We start from the raw sequence: 27,369 nt of genomic DNA, 5'->3' as shown, positions 1-27,369 counted from the left end.
ATGCCTATATGACAATCTGTTCCATATCAAGTTAGTAAAGTATATAAGAACATTAAATGTCACATATTTAAATCATGACATTCATAATCATAATTCACTCAATATTGGTTGAGCGTTTTGTTTGTCGTAGCTCGGTGGTGCATCCCCAGTCTCCACTGTGCCAGTTTGTCGTTTGTCCTTGCCTTCAGTATCCTGTCCTTCCACTGCAGTGCGGAGGCTGGTCCCAGAGGTGATGATGCGTCCCATTCCATCGCTCTGTGACATGGCATAGGTAGAGCGCCGGTGGCGACCGCCTCTTTTGAAGGCCTTTGACTTCAACTCCACTGTTGGCTGGCTGTGGACCTACACATAGAATGGATTCAAGATTAATGAAATCTCACGGCTGAAAATGTTTGTAGGACCTAATATGTCCTAATATGTGTGATTTGTGAAACAGTGCGAAAGGAGCCCGCAGCCACTGATTCCTAAACAATTAGCATAATTCTAGTGTTCTATAATCTACAGTGTTCTATAGTGTCACTGCCAACCAAGGAAATCACAGATTGGGGCTTTCCTTTAACCTTTGCTTTTAAATGAAATATCACAGACTATTAGGATATTATAAAAGATGCTTCTGAACATATTGCTAGTTTGACCACTTCAAATGCTCTAGTCTTAAAATAATAACCGAAAATAGCCGATCTACAAGCTCTCAATGCACGCAACATGCTTCCATGGAAGACATGCTGCCTTCATTGTGGTGACTGAGAACTTGAATCCATGTGAATACAGTTGCATATAATATGCAACACAACGGCAGTGCTTCACGACACAACAAGAATAAATGAGGCTCAAGGTAATTAGTACATGTACAGGTGACAGACATTGGAGACGGAGCCATGGGAAGATATCAAATGTAGGCTAGTTATTACAGGTCCGTCTGTTAAGTCTCTCTTCCACTAGCATCATATACTGTTGATGCTGCTTTTGGACACCATGCCGATTGGTGATGTCACTGATGTGCATGTGTTTTCACAATGCTCATGTGACGCGTGTTCGCACGCACGCACGCACGCACATTACCTTCTGTCTGCTGCGAGTGATGATCATGACAAAGTTGGTTATTAATGAAGGCAGCACAGCCACACAGGCTGTCAACAGAACGGTGAGCCACATAACCGGATCAATGAAGGCCTCAGAAGAAACACCTGTTCAGAACGGACACGCCACGCACACACGGCACACACACGCGCACGCGCACACACACACACACACACACACACACACACACACACACACTTAGCTGAAAACGCAATGGAAAACGTGTATTTCAATAAATTACCAATATACTGGATCGTCTGTCGGGTGGAAACCTCATATGTCCAAAACGGGTTACTTTTCAGAATTCAAATAAAAACAATATCAAAAGTAGCAGATCTACACACATCTGCTACTATTGATATTTCTGTGTGACACTTGTATTATGATCAAGTAGGGCACTGATTTACAAAAAAACACTAGTTAGAATACAAAGTTAGAATACGAAGATCAGAGGTTTCTGCCCGACAGCAACGATATGTATTCATAATTATTTGATTTATTCGATGTAAAAAAAGTTAGCATGATCGCTGGGAAGAAAATAATGGACAGTTGCAGGCAGCCCTATACTCTCCCGCCAGTGGAGGAGAGACCTATCAATGAAGAAGTACTCCCTGGGTGACCTCTGGAACATCCAGAGGTCCTCCAGTGGAGGAGAGACGTACCAATGAAGAAGTACTCCCTGGGTGACCTCTGGAACATCCAGAGGTCCTCCAGTGGAGGAGAGACGTACCAATGAAGAAGTACTCCCGGGGTGACCTCTGGAACATCCGGGTGCTCTGAGTGATGATGGTACCAAGGAAGAAGAGCAGTATGCTGATGCCCACCGCCGCTACGTTCCAGCCTGTCCAGTGTTTGATGAACAGTATCACCTGACACAAACAATCACAAACAACACACTGACTTTACCTCTCCGGTTATTATTAAATACCTGATAGAATAACTAAGGAAATGATCGATAGTTGTAGTCCAATCAATGTAGCAGCAGCCAAATAAAATAGTTGTCTTATGAAGCTTGTAGATCTGCAATTTCTTTGCCAAATGTTCCCCCTACAATAGGCACGTTGGGGTTCAAGTGGTTAGCAGCAAAGCAAAACTCCTTCACAGAAGCTTCAGTCCAACCCAAGAAACATTTTGACCTCTGACCTCAGTGTTGGTGGCAAAAAACGCTCCCATGGCGACGGTGAAGGCCATGGTCTGGTAATCGCGTCCAAAGTCTTGCCAGACTCCTAAGGGGATGAAGAAGAGCACCATGGACGTGTAAACGGCATACAGGAGTGTCGCTGCCATTATCTTGAAGTTGAAGTGCTCATATTTCTGTCCAGCATGGTACAACGATGGCCATTTCAGGCTTTCCTCTACCCCGACATCCTGAGAGAGAGAGAGAGAGAGAGAGAGAGAGAGAGAGAGGAGAGAGAGAGAGAGAGAGAGAGAGAAAAAAAGAGAGAGAGTCACAGACAGACAGACAGACAGACAGACAGACAGAATGGAAGATTATTTTTGTTTGTTTCTGTTCATGTTACTAATCAGTTATTTAAAGTAACAATTGCATTTACTCAATTATTGTACTTTTAAGTACCGTATTTTAAAATGTCTGTACGTTTACTTCTATTCCATTACATCTCAGAGGCAAATATTGTAATTAGCTCTTTGCTAAGGCCCTCTCCAACCCATCTTTGTCCAATAGGCACGTTAGCAGCGAGGACACAGGGAAGCTGGACCTACTAATTACTTTGTAGATTTTGATTATTATTACAAAACATACCATTAATCATTTCAACCCTAAAAGGGTTTTCAAAAGATTTGTACACAATTTACACATTTGAAAACTTGTGAAATAGGACATTCAGCATAATGAATATTTTCTACTATTGGTACTTTGTTGACTATTGGTAAAGTACATTTTGAATTCCGGACGTTTACTTGTAACAGAGTATTTCTACATACCTTAACTTAAGTAAAAAATTGGAATACCTTTTCCACCACTGACACTAATATCTTAAAGACTGGAGAATGTTCAATGAGTCAAAAAGGCAGTTGGACCGGACTGTTCTGCAGGTTTCACTTATTCTTCTCAGTTTCTGTCTCACCTGATCAAAGATGGCCACGCTCAAAATTGGATATGACGTGTAAAAGGAAGTGTAGAGAGGAATGTACCAGAACTCATACATGGTCTGCAGGAGAGGAACAGAGGAATGCGGTCAAGGTCAGCTCGACTGTGCCCATAATGAAAACTTGCACTGCAGCAGTATCATTTATAACATTTTCACATGAAATTGTTGACATTCCTGAATTGCTTGTACATTTCACTTTCGGCCTCTTGTTATCTTACCTGAGCACTGTAGCCGCTGTAGAAACCATACCAGACGTGAACGAGAGCGAAGCAGGTGGTCTTATACAGAAAGTAACGCAGGAAGAAGGAAATGCGACGGTATGACCAGCGGCCGTGGACCAATAGCAGCCTCTGTAGAAATCTGAACTGGCCCAACGAAAAGTCTGCATTCTGCACTGCCTGACCTCCCTCCACTCCCACCAGCCCTACACCGATATGAGCCGCTGGGAAGGTGAGAGAGAACATTACATTACAGAACACAAAATAAAAAATCACACCTGTGTGAACTGAGTGGTGCAACTCCTCTCCCCCCTCCTCTCCTCTCTCCTCCCCCCCCCCCCCCCCCCCCCTCCGAATCTCTCCTCTCCCTCTCTCTCTCTATTAGCAGGCAACAGTGCAGCACTAATACTATCTCTCTCCGTTTCTAGCACAACAGCGCCCCTACTGGTACTCATAGGCTCATTAACGTCACATAGGTGAACACATAGGTGAACAAGGACATTGCTGGTCCTTGGAACTAATAAAAAACAACCGCACCATAAATTACATTTGATCCAAATCATCCAACTTACTCTTTATCATGTTGACATCGTTGGCACCATCTCCGATGGCCATGGTGACTGATTTGGTGTGTTTTCTCACTAAGGTAACGATGTCAGCCTTCTGTAGAGGAGTCACCCGGCAGCACACAACCGACTGACACTGCTCAGCCAACCGTATGAAGCTGGCACCCCACTCTGGTTGGCGGTGGAAATCCATCTGGGACAGAGGAAAGTTATGGGTGGGCCACGGCCTGGGACAGCGCATCAAAGACAGAGTAAAGTTATGGGTGGGCCACAGCCTGGGACAGCGCATCAAAGACAGAGTAAAGTTATGGGTGGGCCATGGCCTGGGACAGCGCATTAAAAAAAAAGAGTAGAGTTATGGGTGGGCCATGGCCTGGGACAGCGCATTAAAAAAAGAGTAGAGTTATGGATGGGCCATGGCCTTGGACAGCACATTTAAAAAAAAGAGTAGTTATGGGTGGGCCGTTTAGCTCACTGGTTCCCAAACAGTGGGTCGAGACCCATTTGTGGGCCGCGGATGGATTTTTATAGGTCCCTTTATTTTTTGTTTCCTACATATTATTTTTTGAAATTATATTTCAAAACCTTTTCAAAAGGAAAAACTTTCATGAAATTCAAAGGTTTCTTCCGTAATTTCATGAAGAAAAAATAAATATCTAAGAAATTCCATAAATTACAAAACAAATGCAAGGGCTTTTTTGTATATAACTTTGTAATGGTACTAAAGTTTGTGAGCAACACTCGCTGAGAGTCCCTTTTTGATGTCAATCAATCAATTCAGGGGCATGTCATGTGGTCTACCTGCACAGCCTTTGTGATCTACTGGTAGATCACAATCTACCTTTTGGGCACCCCTGCTCTATAACATGGGTCTTCAACAGGGGGACCCCCAGTGGGTCCTCAGATTAACTACAGGGGGTCATCAGAGCAGTGTTGGCTTTTACAGAAATTCTTTATTTCGTTTTTGTCAGTCTTTTGAATAGAATTTCAATTAGTTTTAGTCATATTTTTGTCATCTGAAATGTTTTAGTTTTAGTCTAGTTTTAGTTAACTATATATCACGAGTGACTTTGACTTTGATCACGTCGAGTCATTTGAGCAGTAGGCTATTTGAAGCTCATTGTTTACCAGCTGTTCTCCGGTGAGAACAAGAGCAGTCTTCTCCCCAGCCGTCTCCCTGTCTACACACCACATCTCTGTCTGCTGGGTTTTAGACAAACTGACCCCAGGGTCTGAGGACTGGAGGATCTGTCTGTGGAAGCAAACACACCAAGATCAATGTGAATGTGTGTGTGTGTGTGTGTGTGGGGGTGTGTGTGTGTGTGTGTGTGTGTGTGTATTTTTATCATTGCTAACCTCAGCTCCTGCCCTTCCAGTAATCTGGTATCAGGATCCAGTAGTTTGCAAGAGTATCCAATATTCACCGCCGTCTCTGTGTGGAAAGACAGAGGGAGTGGGAAATGAGAGAGAGAGAGAGAGAGAGAGAGAGAGAGAAAAGGAAGACAAGAGAGAGAAAGGCTAAGGAGACTTTGTATGTTCAGACACAGGAGGTCACTGTATAATGATACTATTCCCCTTGTGTGTTCCTCCTTCCTGCTTCTTTACCGTACCTTTTTTGTCCCCAGTCAGCACCCATATTTTTATTCCGGCCTGTCGGAGTAGTTCGATGGTCTCAGGAACCCCCTCCTGAAGCCGGTCCTCTATGGCCGTCACTCCCAGCAACTACACTCGAGGACAAACAAGATGTTTTTGTGCTACTGTCCTTTCCTTGTTCCACACTCATCAGCTGAAGGAATGCATTTCTGTATATTTTATTTTGGTCTTAAATCATGGTAAATAAAATGGTAAATTTGGGCAGCGTGGCCCAATGGACCCTGCGCCAGTGGGTGTGGGTCTGCGGCCAAACTTTGACTTTGAAATACACATCAATTTGGGGGTCCTTGACATGAAAATGTTTGAGAACCACTGGGTCTGCACATCCTACTCTATATTTAATAAGACCAAAGCACAGTACTGTAAACTGAGCACATGCAGGGTTCACACACCAGAGGAGCATCAGACATGTTATCTGACGATGGGCATGAAGCTACTACCTGCAGGTCTTTCTCCATGTCATCATACAGTGCCTCCAGTGTCTTCTCACGGTCAGAGGTCACCATGTTAGTAGTGGAGGTGAGGATCTTGCTCCATTTCCCCCACAATGCCTCAGGCACGGATCGAACCGCCACGCACAAAGTCCTCAGGCAGACCTCGGCGAATAACTGACACGAGAAATATAACACATTTATATTGATATGTTACAACTGTAAATTGTGGTTACACTGTGGGATCTCCGCTGAGGTACCGAGTTTTATCAATAGAAAGGGGAAAAAACCAACACCGCATGATAGATCTTCAATATGTTATGCATCAAATGCCTCAGTGGGAGTGCTGATCAGGGATTACACGCCTCATCTTGGTCTTCAAAATTGTATTGATTGGGACGTAAAAGTTTTAACTGATCCTTAATTAGGCATTTCATACTCTCAGGTGATTGACAAGCTGGCTATGATTTGCAGGACCAGTTCAGCTTCAAGCTCAAAGAAGAGGACATGGAAAGTACCATAAGAGTGTGATGATGTTCATATATTTTATATATATATATATATATATATATAATAGATAACACCACAAGACAGGCCCTGGACTACAACCCACAGGGGAAGAGGAAACAGGGTAGGTCAAGAAACACCTGGAGACGTTCCACTCACACACACACACACACACACACATATATATATATATATATATAATTATTTTCCACGCCAAGTCTCTGTCTACATTTTCAAACAGAGATTTTTTTCAATGATCAACCAGTATACTTTATCGCCATCAAAATGAAAACAACCAGTATACTTTATCGGTATCAGAATGAAAACACATTTTCTTTCCTAGGTTTTGAAGGAAAAAAAAACTATCTACATTTGTGAGATCATGCATGTGAAAACATTATGCTGTGTGTGTTGTGTGAGAATTATTTACTTATTGTTTTGTAACAAGGTATACTTTATTTGTATTTTCAGTGTTTGTTTAGCCAAATTATATAGTAGGCCTATGTGAAATTGTGAACTGTGCATAAAAGAAAATCTGTTTTGATTAGGTACAGGTGTGAATATAGGCCTGTATATAAAGACACTGTATGTTCAATCAGTACAAACCTAAAGAAGTGGAAAGACAGCTTTGAGGACAGCGTTTTTGTTTGATTCATTTTTACCTCTTCAAAGTCGTACGATTTGTCACACGTTAACGCAGTGAAATGTGTTCTCCGCATTTGACCAATTTCTTGGAGCGGTGAGCCGCAGCCAAGGAGCAGTGAGCTGTGGCCGTGCCATGCTCGGCTTAGTTGATTTGACTCCCCAATCCAACTGAATGCTGAATGCCAAGCAGGGCTGAATGCCAAGCAGGAGGCATTGGGTCCCATTTTACAGTCTTTGGTATGACCTGGCTGGGGATCGAACCCCGACCTCACAGTTTCAGGGCGGACACTCTAACCACAATAGGCCACTTTGAGTTTTTTATTTTGTTTTAATAAATTAAGAAAATTTAATTTTTTTGAAAGACGTGCAATGTAATTTGGGGATATTGGCACCTACAACATTCATGTTTTTAATTACATAATTCAAATCTTATGTGTTTTGTCAATTGTTTGGAGGCCCACTTGAAATAGACCATATTCATGTTGGCATTTTGCACTGAAAAAGTGCAGGGTGGCAACGGGGTGGCATTTCATTAACTTAATGGCAAGATGGCTGCCGTGCGAATATGGTGCATAACAGGTTGAGGATCCCTGGTATACCTCCAGGAATTTGTCGGTGCTCTCCCGATGTGGATCGTCCATCTGCAGTCTCTCCATAATCACTAGGTCAGCCCCTTTAGAGTACAGCTTCAGCCCTCCCTCTGGGTCTCGCACTGAAAACAATGCACAGAGCACCAGTCACGCTGGTATACATCAATACATTATGGACTATTCATCAATAGGAAAAGATGATTGACAGAGAGAGGGGAGCATTAGCATGATTGGGAGATCAAAGATTAAAAGAGGGAAATATGACAATCTTCTAAAGTACGGTAGTAGCGCTAAAATTGTCTGTGAAAACACAGTAGGATACAGTATTTTATTTATATAATATTGTATATTATAAACGAGCAGCATTTTTCTTCCTACCTGGTTCCCCTACATGCTCAACCTATGCTTTCAAAATGTTGCCTTTACTTGTTTAATGCACCAATAAAAGGCCTTTCGTATACTGGTACTACATTGGTTAGCACATCAACCCAAAAATAATGTCTGGTTGCATTCCAACTCAGGAATTTGTAACAATGAATTAATTATTAATTAATGCAATTAATAATAATAAATTCACTAAAACAAGAGATATTTGTTAATGCCTTGCACCACATTATAATTAGAGAAATTATACTACTGATGTACAGATTAATACTTGTATTTAATATTATACCAATTATTGTTCAACATAAACAGTGGAACAAAACCAAAATACAGCCAGAGGGATGTGTCATTCTGCAAGGAACCGGTGTTCTAGGTCCTCTCTCACCCAGTACAGACATGCGCCTCCTCTGGCTGGTGAAGTCCAGCAGTGCCAACAGTTGGTACTCCTTAGTGATACCCATCTCACTGATGGTCAGTGACTCTCTGGTCCTGGAGAGGAAGACAAAGCCCAGCTCCCTGGCTGCCCCAACAAGAGCCTCCTCATCAGGGGATGCAGACTGGTAGACTGGTGCCCCTGGAACAATATACATACAGTATAGCCATGGATTCAGCCTACCTACACCTTCGGCCTATGTTCTACCGATTCATATCAGATGCAGTGTACTTCTTGTTTCAATGAGCGAAATAAAAGTTCCCAATGGAGATTATTAAAACAAAATATGGAGTGTTGTTGTCTAACCTCAATTCATTGTAATTGCGTCAGCTCCATACAGTAAGCACAAAAGAGGGCATGCCCATAACTGATACATCAGTGGTCTTCATATAAAAGAGACTAGGACTAATACGGAGATCAGTTTGTTCAGAGCCGCAGCGCATGCAGGCAATGGCAAGGACTCGAGGGAGTGAGGTGTCCGCCATCCATTTCGGATATCCACTTAACAGAACAGATACTCCAACCAATATACCAATATATGGGCATTCCAATATAAAGTATGGGCATATATACTGATGACATCAGGTATCTCCATATGAGCATGAGAGGGACAAGGACTGACAAATAGAGATATCCATATGGACATAAAAGGAATACAGGTAGACAGACAGAAACAGATATCTCTATACTGTATATGGGCACAAAAGAGACACAGCCAGATGGGTACAACGGGTACTCTATGGGTAGAAAAATAAATAAATAATGTGTTATACATGTCTTTTAAAATGTCTCAAAATAGAGCGTCACACTTTCAGAACGACGAGGGCCCAGGAAATAATTCCCCATTCATTTAAAAAAGTATTTATTTAAAAACTATAAACAAAATAAAAAGTGCTGTACCCTGCCTTTTCTTCTTCTTACTAATTATTTGATCTGCCCAAATGATTGTCATGATTTGTCACAACATGAGTTGGCTTTGTCTGCGGTGTAAACGTCTTTAAATAAATACTTTTTGAAAAGTCTATGAGGAAAATGAGGGGAATTATTTTCTGGGCCCTCATTGGGTTGGGACTGCGACGCTCTATTGGTTCAGTGTCTGAAGGAGAGCTACACAGCTCAAATCATCACATGTATAGGGGAGAGTTGTGCAGAATTTACAAACTCCTTTTGTCGAACTCTAGTCTAAATGCATGAAATACACATGAGCTCTCACCTTTCTTCCACTCGGCCATGACAGTGTGACAAAGAGCCAGCCCGTTGAAGAACTCTCTAGTGAGGTGACACTCATTTTTTCTCAGACACTCCACCAGGGTGGGAGCTGAGAAGGCCATACCGCCGCAGGAGTAGGTATTCCAGCTGAGGTCCATTGGCTAGGGACAGGATGGAATGACACATTTAGGACTGACAGATTTTTGTCACTTTCTGAATGAAATTCTATTATATTGTATGGTCAGCCCACATAAGCTAATGACACCATAAATTCATACAAGCCAGGGACAGTATACAGGACAGTATAATGCATAAATCTTTCATTTTCAGACGATAAAAGACCCCGTCGGGATGGGGACTCGAACCCAGGCTACTTGGAGCCTAGGTGGCCACACCACAACGTGATTTTCTTTTGAATTTATGTTTACAAAAAAAAACATTTGCCAAAACAATTTCAGAAATGACTGTTTATAATGCACAAAGTGTGTCATGGAGTGCGAAACAATGTGACTTGTTACCTTTACACTCTCAGCACTGATGCACGCATCACCTGTGAAAACACACAAGTCATTAAACATTAACATTTAAGGTGCCTGAAATGACATTTTCTTAAATGGTCTGGAGTCAATGATGGCAACGGGAAGAGGAGGAAAATAATTATAAAGAGAAGAGAAAAGAGTATAAAAATAAAATATAGGAAAAGAGCATGGCGGCACATGGTGCCGTAATCGGTAGCGCTGTCGCCTCACAGCTAGAAGGTCCTGGGTTCGATTCCCGCTGGGGACGCTGTGGGCGTGTTCTCTCCTCCGTGTCATCAGTGCCCATACCCTAGGTGGAGTTGGCAAAAGGGCTTTTCTGTGTTCTCCCGGTGTCCCCTAGGGTAGTAGGTACCCTCACAAACATGCATTAATCCTGGTCTCTAAACTGCCTCCCCCTGGCCAGCTGGGGCGACTGATGGAGGGCGAAGGAACTGGTCGGAATAACGTGTTCCTTCCACGTCCTATCGGGGAAATGTGGTCAGTCCGTTGCTCTCCCCAGGTTGGCAGAGGAGTGTAGCAAAGTTTTGTATTAGGATGTTGATATTCATTCATCAGCCAACACTCCCCACTCACATATTTTAGGAGGCACATCAGTGAGGTCAACTGTTATGGTACAGTCTTGGGTGCCAAAACAAACATGTAACTGGAGCCAAGAGTTGTGTGTGTATGCACGTGCACAGGCAGGTGTCAAATAAGCATGCTTGAGCAAGCTGGGGCAACAATGACAATGTATTATTCTCTGTGAGACAATGTGCTTTTGTGGATAGTAGCAGTAGTGTTATTAAAACAACATAATGAGCACTGGACCAGTGAGCACTGGACCAGTGCCAAACCCTGCTGAAATGCAAGGAAGGATTTATTATTCTATGCACAAATAAATTGCATTTTCGAGGGCCAAAAACGGGTGCAACTTTACACACACACGCATGAAAAGTGGTGAACATTTTCATATGTTATGGCTTTTGGCTCATTGGGCAGGACCAAATGGCTCAAAAGCAAAAATGTCCAAGTTGGAAACCCCACATTATGGTTTCACCTATACTGCACATGTGCAAAATTCGGAACGCACATGAACAGCATCATGTCCACTTCTAAAAAAAGCCATGACAGGAAGACAGACATTTTTGTGCATTTCTTTCTCATTTGCAGGTGCCGTAACAAAATCCTATATACTCTTGTAGGTACAAAAGTAGCTACACCCCTGCATAAATTCAAGAGTGCTTGGGTGGTGCCAAAGCGCACAGAAAAGAGAGAAAGAGAAAGAGCGAACGACAGAGCTACGCAAGAACAATCCCAGCATTTGTGCGTACGTGCATGCAAGTCCTTAGTTTCATTTGTCTGTGAATTAAAAAAGATTGTAGTCTGCAGCTAAATACAGATACGATTAGATGATTTGAACAGTCATAAACAAGTGGCCAGTCAATGGCGTTTTCCGTACAATGAAGGCAACTGAATTTCCCCCGCAGGATCAATAAAGGTATATCTATCCATCTATTTCATTATGCCACCTATAGCTCGTTTATTATGTAAATGTTTTATAAGGTGTAAATGTTTTATAAGGTATGTTCTGGGACATGATCAAATGGATCTAAACTCAGCCAAGGCCGACCACTGCCCTAGGCTGATGTTGTAGTATGTTTTCTTGTATAGGTTAAAAACTACAGCAGAGTAAAACATGGCAGGCAGCTAATAAAACTAATCATTGGGTGTGTTAGATATACAGTAGGTGTGCCAATGTGCAAGCATAACGTCAAAAGTACTGTCTGCTTGCACATTAGCCCCCTGAAATATAACGCACCCATTATTAATATTAGCTGAAGCTGGATTGCTTACAAAACCCACTAAACCCATAAATGAAATGAAATAAATAGATGAAATGAACTGGAAAACCAACTACAAAATCAGCCCAGGGTTTCCTTTAATTAAGCTTAATTCATCTTATCTCAAGTGGCCTTAAAGTTGCCAATAAAGCTGCTTCTGATTCTAAGAGGCACCACTTCTGCTTCTTTTAAGAGACAAAGCTTCTCTGCCTCTTTCACGACCTTTCTTTTAATTGATTTCCTTTGAACTGATTTTATCCTTTCTTAACATTACTGCTTTCATTTAACCTTTTAATAGATCCTACCTTTTATTGCCGTTATTATGTTTCATTGTACAGCACTTTGAACCACATCTATGTGTGAAAGCTCTACAATAAAGATTATTATCAAAGCTCCCCATGATCTCATACCATAGATTTCTCCAGCGATGCAGCACTGTCTGAAGAGCAGCCTGTTCTGCGTCAGTGTCCCCGTTTTGTCGCTCAGCAGGTGACCAACTTGGCCCAGCTCCTCATTCAGGGACGTGTTCCTGGCCTGAGCGGGGACCGTAGGTTGGACGCGCATCTCCACATCCCAGCCAATGAACTTGCTGTGTATCACGTGGATTATGTCAAACCTGTGGATATGGACAAATGTCAGCTCACACAAGTGCACAAATTACAATACAAACGTATGAAGGGCATTTGCCTGTAACCACACACATATAATAACTAGGGTTGTCACAATTATTACATAATTTGTTTGCTATTTGTATAAACGAATATAGTATAAAGTATAACATTTATTAAAATGTCAGTAATTTCTTGGTATATTTCAGTTATTTGTCATACCTGTATCTGCCCTGTGCACTTTTTGATTAGGAATGGAAATGCCAATGTGTAATTTCTATTCATAATGTTCCAATGTTCAATGCCAAAACACAATTAAATCCTAAATGACAATTATGTGTGACAATTAATCGTCAACTTAAATTTGTAATCGTGACAGCCCTAATTTTGACAACTTTATTGCATGCATACATGGTCGTGCATGCACACGCCCGCCCACACACACACACACACACACACACAGTCACACAACTGCACATAAGGGTTGGTCAACTAACGTGATATAGAGTGCTATGGGCATAGCAGCGCTTAACAGCATGATGTAACTAAAGAAGTTGAGGAAGCCGGTGAAGATGGGATCATTTCTGACCCACATTGCGGACAGACTCTCGATCTTGGACGAGATGTTACTCTCAAACCATCCAGAGCCGATAGCCATGAGCAGGGCCGACGACAGTATCATGATTACTATCTGAAGGTGGATAATAGACACCCACGTCAGAATGCTCACACAGAAGCACACACACATGCACACACGCGCTGATAACACTTGCACATACTATATGAACTTGACAGCTAAGAAACTTTTGCACTAAAAATCATGATTTTAAAACATTTTGCATGTCCTCACTCACCCCAATTACTGTTCTGTTAAGAATCTGTTCAACTTGTGTCCGTTTCAATCTCAGTTTGCCACCATTCTTGAAGATTTTGCTGTCGGCGCCTAAAAGAGAAGAGTAAATGTACTGTACACTATTATGTTGTTATTTCATTGATGCAATCTCTATACTAATTTCCTCTTCTGGGCATATAATTGGCAAATGTTCAGTGAAAATAGGCAAATCTACAAGCTCCCAATGCATCACAATGAGACACGTTGTGAGCTTGTAGATCAGATATTTTCGGAGATGAGATTTGTCTAGAGGGGACAAAAAGAGGGGCCCCAAGTACAGATCACTGCCACTGGGGACCTTGGTAAACAAAGTTTGCAGTCTCAAAGCCACTGGAAACACTGCAAAAAAGCTTATTTCCCCGAACAATCAGATACATGAACGAACTGATAAGAACCCCCCCCCCGCTCTATCAGGCTGTAAATTGCACCTTTTAAACTCAAATCACACATTGAGTATGAATCGGCACTTATTCTATCCATTTGTTTGCTGTGCTTGCTGTGTTTTGTTGTTTGAATGTTATGCTATCTATATGCTACTGCATTGTCTGTAAGGAAGCCAAACTAAAATACGTTTTACTCTTATGTACCTGTACACAAGATGTAACAATAAAGTAGAACCTTGAACCTTGATATGTAAATTATTAAGAGGGATTGTTACAACAGCAAAAGTAAATCTGAAAGTACTGGCCTTTTGTCTGAATTTATCGTTGGGCTCCTCAAGGACAGAGGGATTGAGCCTGCCGACTTACAGGCCTCCTACGACAATCATTTTTCAGAGTCTTTTAATTGTATGTCAGCCATGGCCATGCAGACTTCAAAACAGGCCGTGTCAGTGAATGTGATAAGGGTTAGAGTTATGGGGCTGAACTGGGGTCACACCAATAGACAGCTTCTGATGATTGGTATTAAACCCCTCTCTGCATGCGTTTGATCTATTGATCCACCTTACCAGAACTGAAAGGGTCACTGCTGTAGGCTCCATGACACCTCTCACCAATCCAGTAATATCCGATCAATGATTACTTAAAGGACAAAAGGGAGAGGGACGGTCTGCCATCAGCGTGATATTAGCATAGGCCTCCATTTAGGACACGGACACAAGAGTTAGTACTGTTCATAATTAGCAGTACCATGAATACAAAAAAGACAAATTTGTCATTGAAATGACTGGAGGCTAATTCAGAAGGTGGAATGGACAGAACGCATGGCAAGACAAATTGCTCAAGGATATAAGCAGCATAGATCAGCTAATCTCTCTTTCCATCTCCGTGTCCCATCCTCTTTGAACACCACTGCTTCTCAACATGGGAGTTCTAGGGATTCATCACCAGCTAAATTATTTCCAGTTAGGAACTAAATAGACACGAATTGTTTAACTTGCTTCATCTTAACTTTAACCATGTTTTTCACACATTCTCCCAGCAGTACCCAGGTAAATGGCCAGGCCATAGATGGCTGCTGTGTTGCGTAGCGTCGTTCCTCTCAGCAGGATGTGGCCCGTGTCCAGCGGTAGGTTCTGTCCTCCCCAGTGCAGTTCTCCTCTGAAGTTGTACAGACGACTGTTGGGCGGCTCACAGATCACAACGCCTACATGGGGCAGGAACATTTGTTTTGCAGAATTCATTGCATTTTCAAGATTCAAATTCAAAAATAGCAAATATGGCAGATTAATAAGTTTTGAGCCTGTTATTTTTTATACTTTTGTGTGACACTGTAGTATGATCAAGTATAGGGCATAAGAAAATATGGAGATAAGAGGTTTGTACCCAACAGCAAACACTGTTGTGAAGCAAACACTAAAGCCTAGTCCACACGCAGCAAAGCCAAATTTTATAATTCGCCTATAACTCTCAATGTGAGCTTGTAGATCGGCTAATATTTTTGAGAAATTTTGAAAGATCTGAGTACTTTCACGTTGGCACTGTAAATATATTTTGATGCCAATGTTATAGGTTTACTTAACCCATCATGGGCGGGAACCCCTTTTGGTGTTTTAAACATTATGTTATAATTTAGCTATTGAAAAATAGCAGATCTACAAGCTCATAGTGCGCCACGAGCTTGTAGGTCTGCTATTTTTGAGGTCAGGCCTAAATGTGTTGAATACAGGCGTTTTACTTGTAACAGAGTATTTCTACATCACACTGGTTATCTCATAAAAAGGTTATCAGTGTGTGAGTGCATTACCATCGAAGGCAGCAAGGCTCTTCTCTGAGGGTTGAGTGGTCAGTTCTTCGTGCGTAGCTGTCAGGGCTTGATGGTACTTTAGGTTGGTCTCTCTGTACAGACGATGAATTCATGAATGAGTTAATGAATGAATGAATAAAAACTGTAGCCATACTTCATAGCCTTCTATGCAGAAACAACATCTGATGGAAATGGTAACCGGTAGAGTGGGCAGTGGGGACCAAGGGAGATTGGGCACCTTGATGTTTTCCAAAGACAAAAAAGTTTATATTTGGAAGATTTTCTTACTAATGTAATGTAAACTATAGGCCTATCTAATTAGAACATGCTTGAACAGTCATTTTGAGCATAAACAAGATGTTTTCTTTTTATCATCCGTAATATGCTTACAGAACTACTATAAGCAAAAAAGCAGTCCCATGTCCATTTCACCCCCTCATTATTATTTAATCTTGCTAACATCCGTATGACACTATTTCTACCATTTCTTCGATCTGGAGAGTACGTGCTCTTCCATAAGTGACCACCCATACCTTTATAACTGCAAAATCATACTTTGATACACCAGATATCTGTGTTTGATCCCCAAAAAGACACAGTCTTGGTGAAACTGGTAACAATGTCCAAATACTTCCCTATATATTCTATAGCCTTTTGCAAGAACGAGTATACTGATTTAACTTCCAAATTGCATGCAAAAATGTCCACGTAGGTAGGCCCATTCTATGGAGTTTAGGGATGGTAAAATAAAATCTATGCGTTAGTTTATCTTTAGTAAATTTCTCCATAGCCACTTCTCAAATTCTGTATGTATTTATTTTGTACATAAAATAACTAATAATAGTAATAATATTAATATTGAGGTGTCCACTTTTTCTAGGTGCCACTACCTATACGCTCTTCCTGTATACAGTACATGGAAACAAAAGCAGACAATGCAAAACAGCCCTGGTGCATGGCAGGTAAATAGAATACGTTGCTGTCAAGCAGAAACCGCTCATTTCCATGTTTTTCATTGCCAACTTTTTTTCGTAAATTCACGCCCTACTTGATCATACTACGGCGTCACACAAAGTAGCAAACTGATCTTCTCACTTTTGGTGAGAATAATCTTAAAGGGTAAGACAACTTTTGTAGAGGTTTGGGTTGTGTAATTACCTTGCCATGATGTAACTCCAAATGTGGACAAGCAATAAAAAATAATTGCTCCAGTGATTAGAAATTGATCATTCAAAATATGCTCCTCATTGACATCACCAAAACTTATGTGGTTTTACTTTTTTATAAAAATGTTAACTTCGTGTTGATTTGTTGAAAGAAAACCCAGACATATTTTGAATGATCACTGAAGCAATTATTTTTTATTTCTTGTCCACATTTGGAGTTACATCATGTCAACCCACACCTCTGCAAAAGTGGTCTTACATTCCTCAAGTCTACATGACCAAAACGTTGCTGGTCTCTTAAACTTCTCTTGAACCTGCAAGTGGCAGTGTGCGGGTATGATCTTTTAAGATTCTTCTCATCTATTATTTTGTCGCCTACGCACCTGCTTTTAAAAGTAACTGTGTGCTACTAGATCTGCTACTTGAAAAGTAACAGTTTTTGACATTTGAGGTTTCCACCCGACAAGAGACAAAAACATGTTCTTCATGGGTCCACTGTGACGCTCATGGACATTCAAAGTGTTTAATGCAGTGAATCAAATTTCACAATCAATTCCTGGGGTTTCAACTGGCTGGCGTTATGTCCCTACCCATCAATATCAGCTGTCTCCACATAACACAAGCTGTGAGCCTCCGAACTGCACAGGAGCAGAATGTCTGCCTGGAAATGAGGAAATAGGACACAGCACAAAACAGAAAACCATGCAGTGGGGAGAGGATGAATTAATCAAACATTATACAATCACACTGTATTTGAATGTTGATGTTGTGCACTTCTCAGTAACACTGTATGCTGTATTTCAATGATTCTCAATCCATTTCCATTTAAAATAGAGACCAGTTTGATATGCATTAGGACAGGGGTCTACAAAGTTTTTCAGTCCAAGGACCCCTTAGCTGAAATGAAGCAAGGACCCCCACTACATAAAATTGTGTTGTAGAGTCAACTTGGCTTTATAGACTTGTTTGACAGCTCTATCATCAGTGTTGTGTAAATTGAGTATTTTTGTTTGTTAATTTACAGAATATATATTTTCTATACATATTACCGTCAAAACTTAACTTGACATTTGGTTCTGTACTTGGTTTGCATTTTCTTTCTTTTACCTCTACACCAAACCTCTTCACTAAAAATAGCCGATCTACAAGCTCACAATGCGTTGTGAGCTTGTAGATCAGATCAGCACTTTTTATAAGGAACCCCCTGAAGGATCCCTGGGGCTCCCATACAGACACCACGTTGAGACCCATTCAGGACGGGAAGCCCTTTTGGTGTTTTTGGCTTCTGGGGTTAGTGTACATACAGAAGCCAGAGCAGCTTACCGGGATGACATCATCTTTGTGGATCCGCAACACATCTCCCAAACACACATCTTTCCATTTTGCTGTACGGAAGCTGAGCCGGCAACAAATGAGAAGAGAGGGGTGGGGCCGACATACGAGAACAATCAATACGAATTTGATATAGTAAAAGCCCATATCATTTGCTAGTTACATATATACTGAATATGCATGCAAGAGAGGATGCATGTGTGTATTTATAACAGCGATTAGTGTTATCATTACTCTTCATTCATCGGGCGTAGCATGAATCAAAACAAGCATATTAAAGTTAAACGAAAGGTCAAGGATTCCCAATAGTGATTTTCTTTGTTAGAGTATCCATTTGTAACAGGGTCCATTTGGTGACATTTTTATACTCTCAGAAGTTATACACTAACACTACATGGCTGTAGCTCACAGTCATGTTGTCTTTCTCCCTCCTCTTATGGAAGCACAAAGTGACCATCTAGGGACTCAGTCAATCCACACTTCATTAGCGCCTCATTAAGGGATTTGATTCAAAAGGAGTCGAGTTGAGTCCTGAGAGAATAGGCCAGTGCCTTTGGGCTCACCTCCCAGTCTTGGGGCTGAGGATGTCACATTTTCGAGTGTTAATTTGTTTGTCACTGCGTCTCCTCGCCTGGAAAAAAGAGATGGAGAGAGAGAGAGAGAGAGAGATAGAGAGAAGGTGGAAGAAAGGGAGATAGATTGAGCAGAGGTACAAGGATGGAGAAAAAAGGGAGTGAGACAAAGAGTGATAGACAGAGCGTACAAGGGGGTGGTGTGCATACAGTACATGCATGTGTGTATGTGTGCGCACAAATGTATGTTGCGGGGGAGTTGGCCATGAAAGGTTGAACTGGAGAGGAGAGAAAGGGGAAAACGCCATTACAGGGCTCTACAGTGACACCAGCCGGGAGATTTACACCCACCACTAAATGATTAGTCAATAGAGAGGGGTCAAGCAAGCGTTTCACCCAAAGCTGTTAACGACCGTAACTCAGTGATGCACTTAACCAGAGAATTCTCCATGCAAAACATCACGCCTGCATTTAAAAAGGAAAAGCTTTAATGATAGGAGAGAAAATTAATGCTACTGGGATGACTGGTTTGTCAATGAGGAGAGGACAAGGAGTCAATGAGGACGATGAAGGAGAGGAAACGGGGGAGAGAGAGAGGGGAGAGAAGGGCACGCTCAACAACGCCGTGTTGTTGAGCGCCAGCGCCAGGCCGGCCCTGCGATTGAGTGAGTGCTAATTTAAGGGCATGTGTGAGTGTGTGCATACACTGTCATACATCTCTCAGCGATGATGTGTGTGTGTGTGGGGTGTTATGTGTGTGTGTGTGTGTGTGTGTGTGTGTGTGTGTGTGTGTGTGTGTGTGATAATCTCACCAGGTCATTGAGCAGGTCCTTTAGTCCTCTCACTGACAGGACAGCGAGTAGAGGGATGATTGCTACAAACCAGGGGACAGCTGAGATGACAGGAATACTCTGGAACACACCATGCACAAGTTGCACATATGCTATTTGCAGAATAAATAAGAGTGCAAACTGCAAACACTAGGTGACAAATAGCCTACGCATGCACGCACACACACACACACACACACACACACACACACACACACACACACGTAACATTGGTTGCCACAGAAAGCTCAAACATAAGCTATCCTGAACAGACGTGTGTGTACTTGTCTTAACCACGTGGTTCTCAAACATTGTCAAGGCTATTTATGTATTTTTGGACGCAGACCTCCTCATCTTAAAAAAAAGGGTCGGAACCACATAAAAGATAAATGTCTTGTAGATGGTTTAGTTTAAAATAGTGTAAAGTATAGAAGAAATAAATCACTGCCGTGTGAAGGGCGCTCTTATCATCGTATGTCATCCATTCATTGTCAATGAGAATTTGTGTAGGACAAAAATGGCCAATTTGCTCGTCTACATCGGACGTAAATTCTCCATTCATTGTCAATGGGAATTTAACCTTTGTGTAGGACAAAAATAGACGATTTACTCGTCTACATATGACGTAAATTCTCCATTCATTGGCATTTAAGGTTTGTGTTGTGTGACAAAAATCTACACTATAGCTGAATATAGGAGGGGCTAGCGCCTCAAAAAGACACATTATCTGACAAAGGTCGGAGTCATAAAAGAATATTTTGTTCATAATCTGGTCCAGCCGGTTTTCATTGACATCAATGCATTCCATCAAATTCCAGCTCCAGTTTGCCTTGGCTAGAACATTTTTGAATTAATCTATTATTACATTTGAGACTGTAACAAGTTGTGAGCGCACGCAGCCATGCACACTTCAAGCCCAGTTCAGTTCGGCAAGTCATAGACCATGACGCATGCTGAGCATGCGGAGGCCGTCGTCCGTGGCCGCGATACGTCACCGCCCCGACCCCTGCGTCTTCAACCCAGCTCCATGGTTTCCCTTTCCGTGATGTGCTGGCATACACGGACAGCGGCACGGACACACGGTATTCACGGAAAACAACAACAACACGGAGCAGTGGGCACACAACATTCACAGAGAAACAACAACACATAACAAAAACACAATCTACCTAGCATGGAAAACACAGTCAGTGGACAAAGATACACACACTCTGATCGCACTGCGACACACACATTACGTAAGCAGCGCCGTCGCTACGTATACGTGCAATACGCACTGCTCGTAGGGCAAAACACAGAGGGGGGCAACAAAATGTGCCAGAAAGTGCCAAAGCCGACCTGCATAATAACAATTTTCTCCGCGGCTCTGCTTGCAAACGCCGAAAGTAGCCTGAATGAGGAAACGCAGTGCTCTCCTCGGGATGTGGGGGTAGCACAAATATACGCGAGTAGGGCAACCAAATGATCAGAGACGTCCCTATACGCAAGCAATGAATGCTGAAAAGATATCACAAAATATTTCCATTAGATTATTCAATTCATAATCAGGACGGGGGGATCCGCACGTAATTCCGACGCAGCATTAGGGCCGATTCATACTCCTATTTTACCGCTGTAGTGGCGAAATTATTTCAGAAATTTTCAGTAGCACCGAAGAGCCGACTTTAGGACGCCCCCCGAACCTCAAATGACGTCATATTGTAGGTTCTACAGAGCCGAACTGACATGAATCCCGCCTTATAAATCGTGCCTCCGACATGCGGGAGGACATGTGCTGCTCCCGTGCTTGTGGTTAGGTTAGGGTTTGAGGTTGTCGTTTGTCGGACCAATGACTAGTTTAAACTAAGTAGTTTTAACCAGCAGCGCATGCAGGAGAGACGCTGTTGTCGAACGTCTAACCAACTTATGCACCCCGATTTCACTACCTTCTGTAAATAGCCTTGGTATGACGCAATACCAAAATGACCACCATGTGAATGTGATCAATGAAACGGTAATAATGAACCAAGGATATACAAATTTGTATATCGTTGACAGCCTGTCAACCAATTCTCACGATGATGCAGAGTCAGAAACAGTTACTCTGTGCTCTTTAGATACCCCAATAAAACGATAGTGTGCAGTGTGCGCAGACTGGCAGACGACTGCTTGCCAAGCAGCAGCTTTGGCCGAGCCGGAAGCGGTGTAACAGCTGTCATTGCAAGATTGTCAATTATGGACAGCCTATCAACCAATTGTCGCGATGACAACCCACACCGCCAGTCAGAAACCTATCAAGTCAGAAACCTACTTAATTATCTGACAAAGGTCACAATCATTTAAAAATATTGTTGGTCCGTCAGCCGGCTCTCATTGACGTCAATGCATTCCATCGAACTTCAGGCTCCAGTTTGCCTCCCAGGTGTGTCAATGGTGCATGCCATGACTAGAAGATGTCTGTTCCTTCTATACATAGCCTTGGTATGAGTAAGCAACTGAGTAAGTAGGTAGCCCTGCCTTGGTATGAAGTAAGAGCAAAATGCTTTTTAGGCAGGTTTACAGTATGTGGGCCAGCCAGCAATGCGCGGAATTTGCCAAATCGCCAATCAGGATGGAATATGAAAAATCGGATGGATCCGTCTTGATCGCTTGACTAGAGAGATAATGTGATGGCGCTATAAAAGGCAAATATGAAAAATGCAGGGCAAAGGTTTTTCCATGGCCTCTAGGAAGTGAGCTTACGTTTTACACAGGTCGGTGTAGTTATAGGTAAAAACACGAATTCGCCTGTTATGGCGACACCATGGAGCATTGAAAATGTTCAAGTAGCATTTCTACCTCAGCCTGGTGGGAATGTGCAAGCTAAATATCATGGAAATTGCTATCTGTGTTCAGGATTTGAGGCATTTTTCTAAATGGAGCAACTTTGGAAGCTAATCTTAGACAATCAGGATGGAATATGAACCATCTGAAAGACCCGTTTCATTAATGACTAGAGAGATACTGTGTACCAATGTGCGTGATATTTGGACAAACTTCTGTAGGAATTCTGTCAGAAAATATGTTTTGCAAAAATCGTCCTCCAGGACAGGCCCAAGTGAAAAGGTCAGGGCAGAGGTTCTGCTCTGGCATCCAGTCTGTGTGTGTGCACAGTTTCACTGTGATCAAGCCAACAGTGCTGGAGATTAGCTGTTCACTAATCTCTCAAGAGTTCTACAACAAAAGGAGCACCGATGGGTTCCCAGATTCGTTGTTCACAGACGGACACACGGACAAACAAGGTTGAAAAACATAGTCAATGACAGAGAGAGAGAAATCTAACCTGGATCAGCAATAAAAAGAGGTAGTAGAGGTTGGCCAAGCGCTGGAATTGTTCATATAGTGACAGCGGCACGAAGGTCAGGAAGGTGTACTTATAGCTGCGCACCACATTGTCCTGGCAACCCACGAACATGGAGGATGAAAGAGATACGAGAGAGGGAGGGAAACACAAGGGAGAGATGAGTGTTATCAGTTAGCCCGCTCTGGAGTGCATCAATGTGCCAACAGGTGTTAGGTTACCAGCTCTCCGTGGCCGTGAATCACTCACCGCATGTTGGCCCCAGCGGAAACACATGAAAGATTTCTTCTGTTTGTGTTTGTCGCTGTCATTGGCTCGCACCTCCCATGTGAGATCTGTCAGAGACATGTTGTCATGTTAGCCGGGCCTGGAGACACACCGTGTTTTGGTGTATCGTTTTCCACAGACTGGAGCAGACGGGTTCAACACAGTAAAGTCCTTAGTGTTGATTTAACACAGAGTGTGTACACATGGAACCGTATAAGGGTCCATTTGGTTTCATTTGTACACTTGTCATGGGTGTGATTTTTACTTTACTGGATTATTTCCAATTGTCAGTACTTCTACTCCAATACATCAAGGCAAATATTATACTTTTACTCCACTACAATTATTTGAAAACTTTAGTTACTAGTTACTTTGTAGATTTATACTATTATTAGAAATCATACAGTAACCACTAACCACTTCTATTCAGCTCCATTCCAGCTCCATACATTTCGGCCATTTGAAAATAGCAGATCTTCAAGCTCACAATGCATCGATCTACAATGCATTGTGAGCTTGTAGATCTGCTATTTTCAAAACATTTGTATACATTTGAAAACTTTTGTACTTTTGAATTTTCTACAATGCGGTACTGATACTTTTACTTTATTTTTTTTAAACTTTTTCCACCACTGTGTGTATGTGTGTGCGTGTGCGTGTGTGTGTGTGTGTGTGTGCAGTGTGCATGTGTGCGTGCGTGCGAGTGTCTGCGACTCTGCGTGTTAAGTGTGTCTGTCTGTATACATATACTGTATCCATATTAACTATTCCTCAGAGAGTATTCTTATACCCTACCCCCCCATTCAGAGCCTCAAGAAGGCAGAAGTGACCCCAGCAGCATCTGCCAGCGTAACTCAATCCCTCCCTTAAAACAGCCATTTTCAATCTAGGTCAAAGGTGACACGTGCACTACCCAAATTTTGCACAGACAGTGCACAACCTCCATGTTAATGGAGGCGACTAACAACATTTGCTCGAAAAGCGAAAGGCGAAATTCCCTTGTACTAATAGTATGTGTGTGAGATAAACAGAAAAAGGGAAACATTATGTACAGTAGCCTAAGCTATTGAACCTGCCTGCTGAGGGCGAGCGATACCACATTCTTATAAAGACTGAATTCTGTCCCAAGCTGTAAAGACAGCGAGTTAAAAATAGAGAGAAGACAGGGAAAACAAGACAGGATCTAAAAACAGTGTGGCTCCCATGTCATCTCGGAAGTCATGTGGCCAATCTATGATGTAATGGGCAAGGTTTCAGCCCCGGTTGAAAGCTCTAAAAAGTAAAGAAAAACAAGTGAGAAATATTCAGGGATGACTTTGACGGTCTACTGGCACTGTGCACAAGAACTCTGGCACCTGTCTGCATCACACCCGGCTGGCTCCTTGCTGGCAGGTGAGCAAGTAGGCGCCGCTATAACAGCAGTGACAATCGGTGGGGGGGGGGGGGGGGGGGGGAATTTTGAAAGAATATATATATTTCAAAGATTTGTGCCGCATTTTTACGATTTTTCAAAATTAGCAGACCTACAAGCTTGTAGCGTGCCACTCGGTGCCGCGCTATGAGCTTGTAGATCTGCTATTTTAGCTATAGCTATAGTATAACATAATGTAAAGTATAACATAATGTTTAAAACATCAAAGGGGGTTCCCGCCCAGTATGGGTTAATTGGCATAAAGACAATAGGGGGTTCAATAATTGTAGTTGGTAAGACAAATAAAAAGGCAACATAAAAAAAGTAATCTGGCACTGATTGGCTCAGTGGTTTGCGAGATTAGCCGTCCTCAGACAGACAGACCGACCCTTTTCTACATGGCTCAGCCCCTATAGGAGCCACACTGAAAAAAGAAGGATGGATGAATGAAAAAGAGATGGGACAGAGACATACCTTCATCGTTCGTAATGCGTTTTTTGAACATGGTGGCGATGACTTCAAACTCAGACTGTTGAGGTTATTCTAGAAGGTGAAGACAAAAACAAAGATGTTTGAAGCCCCTCTAATCAGGCCCACACACTTATTCCATTGTTTCCATGCTTACTTGCAGAACACAACACAACACCAAGTTAATAGTCTCTAATCTACTCTACAAATCATTTACAAAATACATGTTAGGGTCCTAGGGACACACTCAAGCCACACATGAGACTGGCTAACCACTGCCCTATAAAAGTTAATATGACTTGGAACTGTGGTTCTCAAAGCAATTTAGCTCAAGACCCAAAAGAGAAATTAAACGTTTGCTCAGGACCCAAACTAGTGAAAATAGCAGATAGACAGTACAAGCTCACAATTTTTTCACTTCTTAAACTTTCATTTATTTATTTTTTCATTTAATTATGAAACACTTTAGAAGAACGGTTTGAAATAGATATACCGGTATTTTTTTTTTTTTAATGTAGGCAACATAATAGGACAAAAGGAGATATTTACTGGTGACCCATAGAAATTGGACCACAAGATGGCTCCCGACCCACTGTTTGGGAAACAGGGAGTTTTAGAGGACAGTTAAAACAAAGTAAAAAGTAACCATTAGCAAACTAATGTTGGTATTACCGTTTATGTATTTTACTGTACGTTTCATTTGATTTATTTTATGTGTCCCTACTTTCACTCTTACTGTGTTTCCATCACTGATAGCTTTACTTTGGACTAACTACTGTTAATGCAGTACATGTCACTAACAAGTCCCCAGGACTTTTTTGTGTTATCCTTTTAGCCTTAATGTCCGACTGTACCTCCTGCTGTTTACATTTCTGACTAATAAAGTATTTAATGGACCACCACTGGGTAGAGCAGGTGTTCTGAATTAGTTGTAGTTATGTTTACTCTAAGGAATAGTATTTTGTTCCTATTATACGTTTGTTGAAAAGCCTCCAGGAAGACTGGCATTCCCGTGCCACCTAATGGAGAGAAGTTTGTTCTAACATGTATTTGCCAAATAATAATATTCATATTAATAATATAATATATAATTTACTCCCTTTACTATGCTCAAAGTACAGAAAAGCGAGTCACATAAAGTAAACACTATAAAAAGTAAATATTACTTTCCAAATGAGTACATAGTTTTGAAAAGCACCTACTGTTCAAGTTCATTTCTCTTCAAGCTAAATGGTGTCCTTGGATGAACAGTCAACGATGAGAAAGAATAGATCCACCCATTTGATCCGAATGGGTGGATCTAGACAGTTACACCGTATACTGTGCAGTACAGAGCTGTATCAACCACACTCCTTTTCACGTGCCGTTCCTGGAAGAGAAGAGCATTCAGAAAATGCTCTGAAACCATTTATTTACATTCTGGCAACATTTATTTACTGCCCTAAAGCACTCTTTAAATGTCTTACACATCTTACAGATATTCTTATTTGTTCTTATTTTGTTCATATACTGTAGGTATGTTTATGTATGTGTTATGTAACTGTTATTAGGCAGGATGTAATATATAATATATATAATATAAACGGGAAGGATTGTTAATGTCAGTTGTTTTTTTTTATTTTGTATTGTGTCATATGGTGGCATGACACGGAAATAAAAATGTCAATTCATTCATACATACAGCATAATATATAATTGAATCTCTTTACACCTTTTTGAAACAGCAATGATAATAATAATAAATCCAATTTAAATATTGCTTGTACATTTGATGGAGCTTGTAAGACAAACATTTCACACAGCCAGATGTACACCTGTAAACCTGTGACGTCATCATGTGACAATAAAGTTCAGTAGAGGTGAAATAAGGCACCCAAAACAAACGAGTTATGGGGTCCAAGATCCCACACAATAACTGAAAGCACTGGGAATCCAAATTGTTCCTCTACAAACAAATTTGATGAGTCTACAGGTTTGGACAATAAGACAAATTACCGCGCTTACCTATTCCTTTTTAGCGACGTCACGAGGACAACCCGTTGATGCAGATGCTCGATGGTGTTACTTACTTACAGTACCCGTTGGGATTCCTGCCGTAGTCCTTTGACGTTAAACAACACCTTCAGCCAGG

General features: G+C 41.7%; 1 protein-coding gene across 1 annotated transcript; it reads right to left on the bottom strand.

The window, feature by feature from the left end:
- Nucleotides 1-27,369, bottom strand: atp8b3 (ATPase phospholipid transporting 8B3). The gene is made up of 29 exons (XM_080769732.1): nucleotides 27,243-27,369; nucleotides 26,441-26,607; nucleotides 25,245-25,313; nucleotides 23,342-23,427; nucleotides 23,075-23,188; nucleotides 19,756-19,854; nucleotides 18,935-19,002; nucleotides 18,363-18,435; nucleotides 17,630-17,700; nucleotides 15,874-15,965; nucleotides 15,115-15,273; nucleotides 13,649-13,737; nucleotides 13,292-13,485; nucleotides 12,597-12,802; nucleotides 10,346-10,377; nucleotides 9,832-9,988; nucleotides 8,571-8,759; nucleotides 7,811-7,923; nucleotides 6,069-6,236; nucleotides 5,586-5,697; nucleotides 5,332-5,407; nucleotides 5,104-5,227; nucleotides 3,982-4,168; nucleotides 3,410-3,633; nucleotides 3,168-3,251; nucleotides 2,224-2,448; nucleotides 1,811-1,949; nucleotides 1,063-1,187; nucleotides 1-342 (listed from the first exon to the last, which is right to left on the bottom strand). Exons 3-29 carry the CDS (start codon nucleotides 25,273-25,275, stop codon nucleotides 88-90), a joined length of 3,492 nt encoding a protein of 1,163 aa, XP_080625858.1. The 5' UTR covers nucleotides 25,276-25,313; nucleotides 26,441-26,607; nucleotides 27,243-27,369; the 3' UTR covers nucleotides 1-87.

The sequence above is a fragment of the Protomyctophum bolini genome (assembly GCF_963924005.1).
Source record: "Protomyctophum bolini genome assembly, chromosome: 8".
Taxonomy (NCBI): Eukaryota; Metazoa; Chordata; class Actinopteri; order Myctophiformes; family Myctophidae; genus Protomyctophum; species Protomyctophum bolini.
Note: the sequence above shows the minus strand (reverse complement) of the source record. Positions and strands in the feature narration are given on the sequence as shown.

What these genes read in the sequence shown, in the direction of transcription:
- atp8b3 (XM_080769732.1), bottom strand. Translation starts at nt 25,275, where the DNA reads ATGTTCAAAAAACGCATTACGAACGATGAAG. An exon ending in TCAGTGCTGAGAGTGTAAAG is followed by an intron (nt 9,989 to 10,345) that starts GTAACAAGTCAC and finishes TCCTGTCCCTAG; the next exon opens with CCAATGGACCTCAGCTGGAA. An exon ending in GAGGCGCATGTCTGTACTGG is followed by an intron (nt 7,924 to 8,570) that starts GTGAGAGAGGAC and finishes CATTGTTTTCAG; the next exon opens with TGCGAGACCCAGAGGGAGGG.